General features: G+C 42.5%; 1 protein-coding gene across 5 annotated transcripts in view; it reads left to right on the forward strand.

Moving 5' to 3' along the window:
- The window catches only part of ptprua (protein tyrosine phosphatase receptor type Ua), a 281,709-nt gene that overhangs the window by 203,056 nt on the left and 66,101 nt on the right, over positions 1 to 12,552 (forward strand). For all 5 annotated transcript variants that reach the window (XM_033636998.2, XM_033636995.2, XM_078175484.1 and 2 more), the window contains exons 13-14: positions 1,251 to 1,287; positions 11,515 to 11,653. In XM_033636998.2, the coding sequence (XP_033492889.1) occupies positions 1,251 to 1,287; positions 11,515 to 11,653 (176 nt within the window). The remainder of the gene's footprint in view (positions 1 to 1,250; positions 1,288 to 11,514; positions 11,654 to 12,552) is intronic.

The following is a 12,552-nucleotide window of genomic DNA, read 5'->3' on the forward strand; positions in this document are numbered from 1 at the left end:
TGGACTTACATTTGTCAGAGGGCCAGACATGGGACTGTAGATGAATGCTAATCTTGCTCCGTGTCTGCTGGATGTGTAAATGGACATCAGTTTGTCAACATGTTTACCATTGTAAAAAATGATAATAAGGTGATCATGCTGTATGTCAACGCTGTGGTGTCAGGCAGTTTAGCAGCCCCTAACTGGCTGCATTACACACTCATGCGTATCATATTGATGTTTTAAGCTAATCAACTTATTTGTTGTTAATCAGTAAATAAGTGAAAAATAAGATGTGCTGGGTCAGAGCACTCATAACATCTTATTTTAAGGTTACAGAATAAGATCGAGAACATTAATTAGGCTTCCTCTCAAATATGTGGTGTTTTTATGTACTTTCAGACAGCAAAACATGATCACATATCTCCACTGAATCTTTGATTTTTGTTAATTAGAATTTTATTTACCGACAAACGTTGAAAGCCAAACCTCAGTGGATTCTGTAAGGGATTAGGAAGAATTCAGATTTGATAAGCAGAGCCGATACTGAAATAAGATTCGATGAAATGCTATCAAAATCCACCCCAAGGATAGGGAGAATTCGATACTTCAAATCCCTCTTCTTATTAAATTGCTACTTTGATGAGCTCTGGTGTCCAAAAGCCCACCTTGACAGAGGACATGATGACACATGACATACTACCTGCCACTGCTTTAATAACCCCTGGGTGGGAGTATATATGACTTATCTGTCACTGTAAGAGATGAGAGGAGATGAGAATCCACTTGAAACAGATTTCCAATTAAAAAAGCTAATTTGGCAACCGTTTTAGGTGAAAGGTTTTTGACTCCAATCTCAGAGCAAAGATTAGCATAATTGCCCATAAAGCCTGATTTAACTTCCTTAAATCTTAATTTGGTAACATGCCCCTCTGTCTCCAGGACAGGGGTGGCTGTTTGTAGGGGTAGATGGAGCCAATCAGTGCACCCGGGTGAGGGACCTCGCATGGTTGAGGGGAGCAGAGGTCTCTCATATCACAAGGAGATGTCATCCACTTGGAAATTTCAATTATTTCCTCCACGTAGCAAAGGTCTGGGTGACTTTGACACACACAGCCGTCTGTGTTGCAAGTTGTACACAAGGCTGAGGATTTCGACAGACTGACTCATAATTAACTTGCACTGTGGTCGTTTTTTCCCCCCTTGTTAATCGTTTTGTCTTTGCGGTACCAAGCCAAATGAATTAATTCAGCCTTTTCTTTCACTCACAGGAGACCAGGATAAACTGCATTCGGATTGCACGCAAAGGTAACGCTTAACTTTCCTTTTCAAGTTTGAAGGTTCTTTGTGAACATCTTGACGTCAATAAATCATTATCACATTAATTATGATTCAGTATACCTTAAACAAGGTGATCATGACGGCTATCTGCTGGCTCTTCTTTGTGTCTTTTACATTGTAAGCTCCCTGTTTGGATTACTGTGGGGCTTCACAGAACACAGAGAGATGTTTTACAGCACCAAACAAGATGGTGGAGCCTCGACTTTATGGCAAGTAGTAGGAAGGAAGTTAAAGTTATAGAGAAACTCTAATTCAAACTTCTGAAATAACATTTGGCATTTGTAATCGTGCAAAATGCTGTACAGCTGGTTTATGTAGACATCAGCTTGAAAATAAAATAAAATAATAACTAGTTATTTTTGGTTGTAGTGACCTTTAAGAAACAGCATTTCCCATAAGCTCCTGGAGTGTGGCGGGAATATGTTCTAATACACTGACATGAGTTAGCATTGTTGCACTTCCAGTTCCCTTGTCTTGAAGTCCATGTTTGTTTGTTTTTGGTGTGGTGGTTAGCATTGTCGCCTCACAGCAAGAGGGTTCCTGGTTAGAACCCAGGGTGGGGGAGCCCTTCTGTGCAGAGTTTGCATGTTCTCCCCATGTCAGCGTGGGTTTCCTCCAGGTGCTCCAGCTTCCTCCCACAGTCCAAAGACATGCAGGTTAACTGGTGACTCTAAATTGTCCGTAGGTGCAAATGTGAGTGTGAATGGTTGTTTGTCTCTATGTGTCAGCCCTGTGATAGTCTGGTGGCCTGTCCAGGGTGTACCCTGCCTGTCGCTCAATGTCAGCTGGGATAGGATAGCAACAGTGAAGTCATGCAGCCGTAATGCAGTTCATTTATAACCTTAGCTTAGTGCTAACTTAGCTTTTTACTTCTGGTGATTGCAGTAATGCTTCACAAATCATAAAAGTGGTGTTCATTTGTGATGATTATCATGCAAAACAAAATGTATAAGTAAAAACGTTCTGCAATAATCCAAAATCTGATCCCATTAGCTTGTTGTCGAGGGAACCAAGGCAATGTTAACTTAATGGTCAGCCTACAAGAAAACGTCATTCCAGCAGCAATCTATTGCAGGTGACAGAATAAGGCGTGCTGAGTGGCAGCAGCTGTAGTTTAGACATGACTGCAGTAACAGCAGGACAGAAAGGACCAAACAGTATAGAAGTTTTTGACGGCAGATGTCAGAGCTAAAAGGTTATGATGACGTAACAGATCACAAAGTGCTGTAGTGGATACCAACATCTTATATGTTTGGTAATCCCAGGAATAATTTCTTTGGAAAGGCCGACTAAAGAAATGCGGAATGAGATATTACATGGAGTTACAAAGAACAGTGGCTAGCTAGCCCTGAGGTTTCTAATACTATTATGGATGCTATTTTTCAGCAATAACTATTCATCATATTTGAATTCTTGCCTTCGTTTCACATGCAGGACTCACTGTGAACCATGCATGTACATACTGGCGGTGTGACACATGTAGTGTAGCTGTACTGTGGAAGACAACATGTGATCACGACATTGTTATGCCTCTGCGCCAGCAACAGTCTGTCAGTCCCATTCTAATGAATGAGATATGTCAAGAACGCCTTGAGGGAATTTCCTCAAATTTGGCACAAATGTCCAGTTAGACTCAAGGATGAATTGATTCGATTTTGGTAGTTAAAGGTCAAAGGTCAATGTGGCTATAACCCAATAATTCACACGCCAGTTATGACACAATTGAAGCCAGGTTGAAGATGTGTGTGAAGCATCCACGTTTTAGAAATTGTAGCTTCTTTGCAGCAGCATCCATACGTGAAGCACTGTCAGCTGTCATGGCTACATATGAGTCTGGACAGACATGGATGTAAACTGCAACCTGACTGGTTGGCGGATGCATACAACCACAAGGCGGTAATTCTAGTTATTATAGATCACCACATGATTCCCGAGCGCGGCACCGCTGCTGCTCACCGCTCCCTCAGGGGATGGGTCAAATGCAGAGAACAAATTTCGCACACTCAGGTGTGTGACAATCAGTGGAACTTTAACTTTAATTAGCGTGTCGGACATCTTTATTAAAGCCCAGCAACTTTAAAGGTCGATAAATATTAATATTTCACTCATCAGCTTCATTGTTGAAATATGGGATCACAGGGATCTTAATGACAGCTTTACAACTTGGGTCCTGGGGCAAACGCATTAGCAATCAGACAGGTTTCTAACAAGTCCCTGGTTGAACCCTTTTATCTAAACCACTCACTAGGAGGTGGAAATGAATTTGAACTTTCCAGTTATCGTCTTAACTCTGTTATAACTGTAAGAGTTGTGTTTTGCAGAGCTACTCTGTGGTTGCAATATATCCTGCTGTATTTGCACTGACATGGATTGGAAGATTATAATGGATCATAATGAATATAATAACTAGTTAAAATGATGAGGTTATATTGGGGACTTGTTTAACGTCTGATTGCTCATCTGGTTGCCCCATGGACTCCTTTGTTAAACTGTGTCTTGCAGTGTTGTATCCCCATGTCTCAGCAATTAAGCCGCTGCAGAAAATGTTATCATTATCTATTGTAATGAGGGTATATAAAAGGAGCAGGTTATAGGAAGCTATATTCTGAAATGCTACCACATTAGCAGCAGCGCTGGGGTGAGACAGAGGCCACCGATTGTTTTTCTCAGCTAACATAATGTTGAATAAGTAAAAGTGTGATTCTCTCTGTGATCATAACCACTACAGGATATTTTTGCAGTTCCAGTGGTTTCAACAATGTGGTAAAAGGTGCAATGTCAGAGACTTCAACAGTTATCCTGGCTCAGGCTGCCGCTTAGGGGATTTGACACAGACTTAGTGTTGTTTTGGGTGCTGCAGGGAGGAAGCCCCCTTGCCAATCTCCCCTCACCAGAGACACAGGAGGAAAGGTGAAAGCAAACATGCATCCATGTTCTCTCTCTGTTCCTCTTGAATCACTGACACTGACATTTTGGCAAACCCCTCTTGGGCTCGGATGGCTTTGAAATCCAGAATGCAGCTACGTATCCTTTTTTTTTCCTCCCTGGGAGAGGAAGCGACCAGGAGTGTTTGCTTGAGAGACAGACACAGATAGAAGGCTCTCAGTTCAAACAATAGGGGAGAGGGAGAGAGACAGAGGGTGAAATGAAGTTGTTCCCCCCCCTTCCTCCCTACTGAATTATGTCTGAAGTTTGTAGTGCTCTTGAGAAAGGTGGCAGTTAAATTGGATTCCTCTCCCTGAACTCTTTCTTATCTGAAGTGCGATGACATCAAAGAATCCTGCCTTACAATTGTCTGCTGGCATGTCACCTAAGTGGAGGAGGTGGGTTGCGGGTATATTTATAGGAGCCATTTTTTACTGTACTTGTGCATATACGACTGTGGCAGGCAGACCCAGAGGACATGCTGATGTTACTCCAGTTCCCTAAGAGGTGCCACAAAGGTCCCGTTAAGCTCAGTCCTGGCTGCTTTTCATTTCCTCTCTCCAGCTTCCCACACACAGATGCTGCCAGCTGTGTTCACCGGAGCACCTGGCCAAGCCGCTGCAGTCGTGGGCGAGTGTTTTTTTTTTTTTTAAAAATTCCTCTCCACGCCACCCAAGCGCTTTTCTTTGTTGTTTTTTGTCCTCAGATGAAACACGGCCAACAGTAGCTGACACTAAAGAACAGTGAGAACATGTTCATTACGAATCAAATCGTCTTGAAAGATTCACCATTCTGCTACAAGAGGAGGCTTTTATTCATGTCAGCTCAGCTGCTAGAAGAGCATCCCATTTACATTTAGCCTCTGCAGCATTTGAACATTTTGCTTAAAATCTTTGTGACAGCTGAATGAAGTGGCCTAGACCTTTATTTGAAATCAGCTTATATTAGATACATGGGTTTCAAATACAGACATGTGACAAAATAATCATATTTTGTCACATTTTGATGAATTGTTTTCTGATCTGACCCCTTTTCATGGTGCTGTTTGCCGTTAATGCAAAGTCAACACGTCTGCCATGTTTACCTGGATTTTGACGAATTTGACATAATGTACATTTCCCAGCCTGGTTGGCAGAAGAAAATAATTGCATTGTTCATCTCTGGAAACCACAAAAAACTACAAAACTGTTGTTTTTAGCTGTGTTTGTTTATGCACCAAACATGGGTGTTGTTTAGGGACCCATGACTCTTTTTTTTACCTTGCAAATGTGGGTGTCTTTAAGCAACCTATCACTGCATCACTGGGGATAATGCCACAAAAATCTGTTGTTTTTTACCAAGAGATTGCTGCTTTTCCTGCCGGGATAGTCGCAGGAAAAGTATTTGTTTCTTACGAGACACCGCTGCTCTTTTTGCTAGTATAGTGGCACGAAAAGCAGTTATTTTTTCCAAAACATCGTGGCATTTCTTGCCAGAATAGTGTCACAAAAAGCAGTTGTGTTTTTATTGAGACATTGATGCATTTCCTGCAGGGATAGTGGCATGAAAAGCAGTTATTTGAGATAGTGGCACACAAAGTCTTTGTTATTACCAAGACATCACTGTGTTTGCTGCAGGGATAGTGGCACAAAAAGCAGATGTTTTTTTAGGGAGATATTACTGTATTTCCTGCTGGTATAGTGGCATGAAAAGCAGTTGTTTTTTTCCAAAACATTGTGGCATTTCTTGCCAGGATAGTATCACAAAAAGCAGTTGATTTTTATTGAGACATTGATGCATTTCCGCAGTGATAGTGGCATGAAAAAACAGTTGCTTTTTTACTGAAACATTTCTTTATTTCCTGCTGAGATAGTGGCACACAAAGTCTTCATTATTTACTAAGACATCACTGCGTTTGCTGCAGGGAAAGTGGCACAAAAAGCAGTTGTTTTTGACTGAGACATTGATGCATATCCTGCAATGATAGTGGCATAAAAGGAGTTGTTTTTTACCAAAACATTGCTGTATTTCCTTGCTGAGATAGTGGCACAAAAAGTGTGTGTTACTTACCAAGACATCACTATGTTTGCTGCAGGGATAGGGGCACAAAAGCAGTTGCTTTTTATCAAGACATTGCTGCATTTTCTGCTGGGATAGTAGCATTAAAAAATATTTGTTTTTTATCAAAACATCAATGCATTTCCCGCTGGGATAGTGGCATGAATAGCAATTGCTTTTTTACCAGTACATTGCTGCATTTCCTGCCAGTGTAGTGGCACAAAAAGCAGTTGTTCTCCTTCTTTTACCAAGACAATGCTGCATTTCCTGTGGTGACAGTGGCATGAAAAGCTGTTGTTTTGTTACTAAGACACTGCAGTATTTACTGCTGAGATAGTGGCACAAAAAGCAGTTGCTTTTTACCAAGGCATCGCTGTGTTTTCTGCCAAGACAGTGGCACGAAAAATGTTTGTTTTTTACCAAGACATCAATGCATTTCCTGGAGGGATAGTGGCATGAAAAGTGGTTGAGAGATCACTGTGTTTCCTGCTGGGATTGTGCCCCCAAAACTAGGTGTTTCAACCCAAAAGCACGTGGTTAACCACAAGTTAACTACAGTGTTGTTGAAACGTACAGTTTCAGTACATATCTGCTACATAGTAAAGTACAAATACAACATATGGGTGGTTTGCAGAAGTGCACAATGCCAACATTTTTCCTGGTGATTGGGTGGACATTTCAGCCCTAATTTCATCAGTCTAACAACGTAGTTATGCCGTGCTTACTATTCTGCCGCTCTGACTTTATCTTTATAACAGAAGTACTGTTTTTATTTACTCTGTGTCAAGCTACTGTCAGTGAAAATTAATATTTCCTGCACAGATCCTGTTAAAACCATTCCTGGCTGCTTTTTATTCCCCGGTGAGGTCAAAACTTCGGGAACATTTGCTATATGAAGAACAATTTCATTGTCATACCAGTGCATTTCGGCTTATGGCCTCCATCAGATCACCATAAAACACATTACAAAGAACATTCCTTTGTAATGTGCTGTGTAATGTTATCCCTGTGGATTTCCGTGCACGGCCACTGTTCGATTTCTTTTGGTGCTATGAAATTTATCGTGATAGCCAATTTCTAAATATGGCCCTAAAAGTAGAATGAGTCACCCAGCATGATTTGTGTAATCATGGAAAGTCTGTCGGGCTGCATTGTCTGCCAGGAGCTATAGTCACCACCAATCCACGGCTTATCAAGCCAAACTCAGCATTCTGCTTCACTGTAAAGGCTGTTTTTTTTCTCTTTTCAGTCACAGACAAAAAGCAATACCTCCCCCCTGTGAAGCATCAATGCTTTGTTAAAACACAGGGATGTTGTCCAACCCGGTTTTGCTGCGCAACTTGCCAAGACATGCCTGAAACCCTTAAATGATTTCCACCTCTCTGCATTTTGTTTTATTCCCCACCCTATTTGTTTTCTCATCAGTGAGATGGCTTGTTAATGAAGAGCATACTGCCAGAAGTGTAATAACACTCCTTCAATTCATAGCGATTTTTCACCTTTGGATACGACACAACAGGGAGCGCAGATGATTCATGGAAAGGGGGATTTCATGCTCTTGGCGAGCTGAGATGGGAATGCAGACAGAAATGCACTGAGACTGTGACATATGGGTCGGAGGGAAATAGCTGCCTGAATGAGAGCATGCATCAGTCCTATAAGATAACCAGAGCGTTGTTTCTCCCAGGCCGAACATGTTTAGCTCTCCTTTGTTGCTGATATCAGTGAACTGAAATAGCATCCAAGCCCTCTCTGATACTGTCTAATAATAAGTAATACACTAGCTTGCTGCCTGTTGTCTCACCTGTGAGTGTGCCGACTGGATGTGTGTTGACCTCTATCACATCTCGCTCCCTCCCCGGCTTGTGTGAATCACCCTGGTGGATTTAAAACCACAGAGTGCACTACAGTAACCATGCCAGGATTACTGTAGGAGACTGTGCAACACCACCAACCTTTGTGTGTCCATCACTGGTTGTGTCTTATATAAATAAGCCTTGAACTGAGCTGCAGTCTTTGAAGTTAAACGTAACGTTAAAGGGCCAGTGTGTAATATTTGGCATGGTTTATTGTCAATCTGAATCTGAATCTGAATATTCTCCCCATTAATATGTTTATATAAGTGTATAATTGCTATAAAATAAAATTCGTTTGGTTTTCGTAGCCTTATAATTATGCTTTTATATATATATATATGTATATATATATATATATATATATATATATATATATATATATATAGCAAGGGCCTTGCTTTAGAGAGGTCGCCATCTTGCGCCGCCATGTATGTAAGGCAGACCGTGCGGACAATCCAGCCAGCCAGAGAACGCGTTTCGCATGTATAAATGAACCAACGAAGAGAGTGGAAGGAAGGAAGAAGGAGGAGGAAACAGCAGAGAGTGTTAGTAGTTCGTCGATAGAGAGTAGTGAAAAGTTTTTTAGTTATAAAGTTTGCGAATGCACCACACTTACCACGCAACAGGAGAGAATGAACCCGAACCGTCATCTGCGTGGAAAAGAAGACGCAACTTCACTCCTTGTGATGCACTCTCTGCGGCGCTTTTCCTCCTGATGATATATCTCCCCAACAATGGTAGCAGTAGCACCGAATCCCATTCTGTGCATTCAGCCTCTCTTCTCACCCGCTCAGCATCCAACACATGGAGTTCCTCATCTGTGTGCTCCGGCTCAAACAGGTATGGCTCTGGGTCTGTGTCCGCTACAAGAAACTCTTCAAAATCGCGTTCAAAGTCGTCCATTGCAGCTACTATAGTCCGGAGATATTGCTAGGCTAAATAAACAGCTGAGCTCTGTTTACAGGCTACGCTGTCAGTCAGTGTGCGGGCTGGAGGTTGGTGGAGCAGAGAGGGGAGGGGGTCCCCACTCGGTATGGTAAACGAGTATGTGTGTATGAAGTGTGTGTGTTACGCTAGAAGAGTCAGAGTTTGGGACGGAGTCTTTTACCCCCTGGAGTGTTACCGGAGTTTTTGGAGTGCTCAAATAAACTGGTCTTTTTCCCGAAAGCTCCTCAGGTCTCCTGCTCGTGAGGGATTCATTAAAATGTCGTAACATGGTTTAGATTTCTAAATAAATATTCACCTCATCGCTAGATAGACCTACTCCTGAAAAACTTGTGCGCAAGGCTTTTTGTCGAGTGAGCCCTGCAATCTAGAATTTGACCACTGATGTCACTGTTTTCAACCCATTTTACACACTGGCCCTTTAAAGGGATAGTTCACCCAAAAATGAAAATTCATCCATTATCTACTCACCCATATGCCGAGGGAGGCTCAGGTGAAGTTTTAGAGTCTTCTCATACCTTGCGGAGATACCAGGGGAGAGTGGGTAGCAGCACAACTCCACCTAATGGAGGCTGACGGTGCCCCAGATTCAAACGTCCAAAAACACATAATTGAAACCATCAAATATCTCCATACTGCTTGTTCGTAGTGATCCAAGTGTCCTCTCTGTGCGCGCTTGCAAGAGACCGTGAGACATGGGCACCGCCTTCATGTGTGTTCACGTGTTTTCGCTGGTCTCACACGCAAGTGCGCACATGTGAGTAACAACTTTTTATGTCAGAGCTTCAGGACACTTGGATCACTACGGACGAGCAGTATGGAGATATTTTGTGGTTTCAATTATGTGTTTTTGGACGTTTGAATCTGGGGCGCCATCAGCCTCCATTAGGTGGAGTTGTGTTGCTACCTCCTCTCCCCTTGGATCTCCTCAAGGGATGTGAGGACTCTAAAACTTCACCTGAGCCTCCCTCGGCATATGGGTGAGTAGATAATGGCTGAATTTTCATTTTTGGGTGCACTATCCCTTTAAACCCTGCCCATACTACAGGTTCAATGCACAATATGTAGGCTGTCTCTACAGAGTGTGAAATGTTTTCCTGTGCTCTCAAAAATGCCCTCAGTGGAACAAAATAGAAACTAAGAGCTCACATGTGACCCGAACCACTCTGCAGGGGTTCACACCCACACAGGGTTTAAAGCCTGCAACTCTGTACCAGTCATTTAGAACTGAAGAAGCTTCTTGGCTGAGAGGCGAAACGTCTTCAATAAACACAAGCAAGTCCAGTTGCCTACGATATAGCGCTTATGATCACCATGACCTGGATGACTGAGAATCTTCACCGACAAAATAAGAAACTGTGTCCTTGGCATGTACTATTTTCCTGTAATACCACGCAGAGCAGTGTAAAGATGTGAAAATGATCATGCTGAATACACCTGTCAGTGATGATGAATCATAAAGGTGTGAAGTCTACAGAGCGGTGTTAGACACAGCCATAAAGTTTCTAAGAATCATTTTCACACAGAAACTGTTGAAACTTAAAGGGGCAGTTCACTGTAATTGCACAAGGGGAAAATCATGCTCACTTCTTTTTGTATCATCGAGCCATGCAGATGCTACTAAATGTAAAACTGCAGGGCACTGCTGCACTGCCATAATTAAGGTTATTTCAGTGTATATACATTTTATACAGGGAGGCAAACTGTCTTGCTTAAAGGGCCTGGCCCCCTGGCAATCTTAAGCCCCCTACTGACACCAGTACAGATACAGCATACCCAGGCTGTAAGATTCATCTCTGTCACTGCCCTAATACAAAAATGGAAATGCAAAACAATTCTAGTAGAACGTAGTTGCAATGAAAACACTTCACAGGGAGGTTTGTAAATTATACAGGTTAGACAGGACGCTGTTACTAAACAGACACTTGGCTGGTGAATGTTTTTAAATCATCACTGTCATTTGTCAGTGCTGCAAACTCCACTGTTCATTCACCTCCACGCATTTGTGAAACTCCATTTACATATATTCTCAAAAATGGTCAAATAAAGCCAAAACAATTTGCATATAGAAACCTCCACTGAAGCTAAGTCAGAAAATATGTTGTTGTTTTTGTCACTTGGATGAATTCACCACTTCGGCTCTGTCTGTGGTAAAAGAACAACACTTCTCTTGTCTTGTGCCATTAATCAATGAAGAAATCCAGCAGATTCTTCCCACCAAAGCAGACCCTCAATATCGACACCAGCAGAGGCTGCCAATCTTTGCTGAAACAGTTGTGTTTGTTGGTAATTATGCTGTGACAATGATTTACTGACATCAAGCCGCTACAAGTAGCATCTTGTTTTTGCAATTAGAATTGAACCATTCACAGTGGCTGTCTTTGCAAGATGTGGATGACTGTCTTCCTCACCTCTCTGTCACACTGTGCAGCTGCCTGTAAGGACTCTAAGCGGGCTCTGGAGGTGTCCCAGCACGCTGAGGACATGGGTCTGATCCTTGGGGCCTGCGCTGGTGGTCTGGTTGTCCTTATTCTGCTCCTGGGGGCCATCGTCATCATCGTCAAGAAGGGGTGAGTGGCTGTGAAAACGTTTGTGTGTCTGCCGGTCAGTTGATGTCAGATGAATGAGACCTTTCCACAGTCAAACATTTCAGGGTCTTAAGTCTTATTGTTCCTGTGTAGCCTTTCCAAAGGAGTAAATTTATCTCTATCCCACTTGGCAGCTAGGGTCTATTGAGGAAAGCATTTGGCAATGAGAGTGAATTACAACCAGAGTTAGCGGAATGGTAGAGCATTAATCCTAAACTCTCCCACCGCTGCCTCAGCCAAGCTTTTGTGTTTCATCTCATCTTTTAATTTCAAGGTCTGCGTGCTGGCTGGGCACATTCAAATGCAGCCTGCTCACACTGGAATTGTTGGCTGCTTTCCACCTGCAAATTACCTCTGTCGTCGATCGCACCTGCAGTGTATTCTTCCTTCGCTCGCTGGGCAATGGTGGAACACTCATCTGAGTGTGAAATATTTCATCAAGGGGCATGTTATTCCATTGCCCACTCAATTACATGAAGCGAGCAGCTGTGAGGTGCCAGTGGATGGGCTAGTAATTGGTTAGGAAGGTTGTTTTTGCTTTTTTTGGAAAGGAGAACTTCTCCGCCCTGCGGAATTTTCTCACAGAGAATAGAGGTAGAGTGAATGGGATGTCTGGAAGAAGGCAGTGACTGATAAGATTCAGTGGGCCAATCTCCCCAGCACAATAGGAACTAGACAGCCACATGGGGAAAACAGGAGCAGACATGCTTATATTTAGCCACCAGATATTGTCACTAATATACAGTCAGACTGTCTAAGTAAATATATTTTGCTTCTGTAATCTTGGGAAAATTAGAGATCCCCTGCAGCATAATTCAGTAGGGTGCTGGTGAAATGCAGGCAATGGAAAAGAAGAAATAAAAAAAGGGCATGCTGCTCGC

The sequence above is a fragment of the Epinephelus lanceolatus genome, chromosome 16, assembly GCF_041903045.1.
Source record: "Epinephelus lanceolatus isolate andai-2023 chromosome 16, ASM4190304v1, whole genome shotgun sequence".
NCBI classification, from domain to species: domain Eukaryota; kingdom Metazoa; phylum Chordata; class Actinopteri; order Perciformes; family Serranidae; genus Epinephelus; species Epinephelus lanceolatus.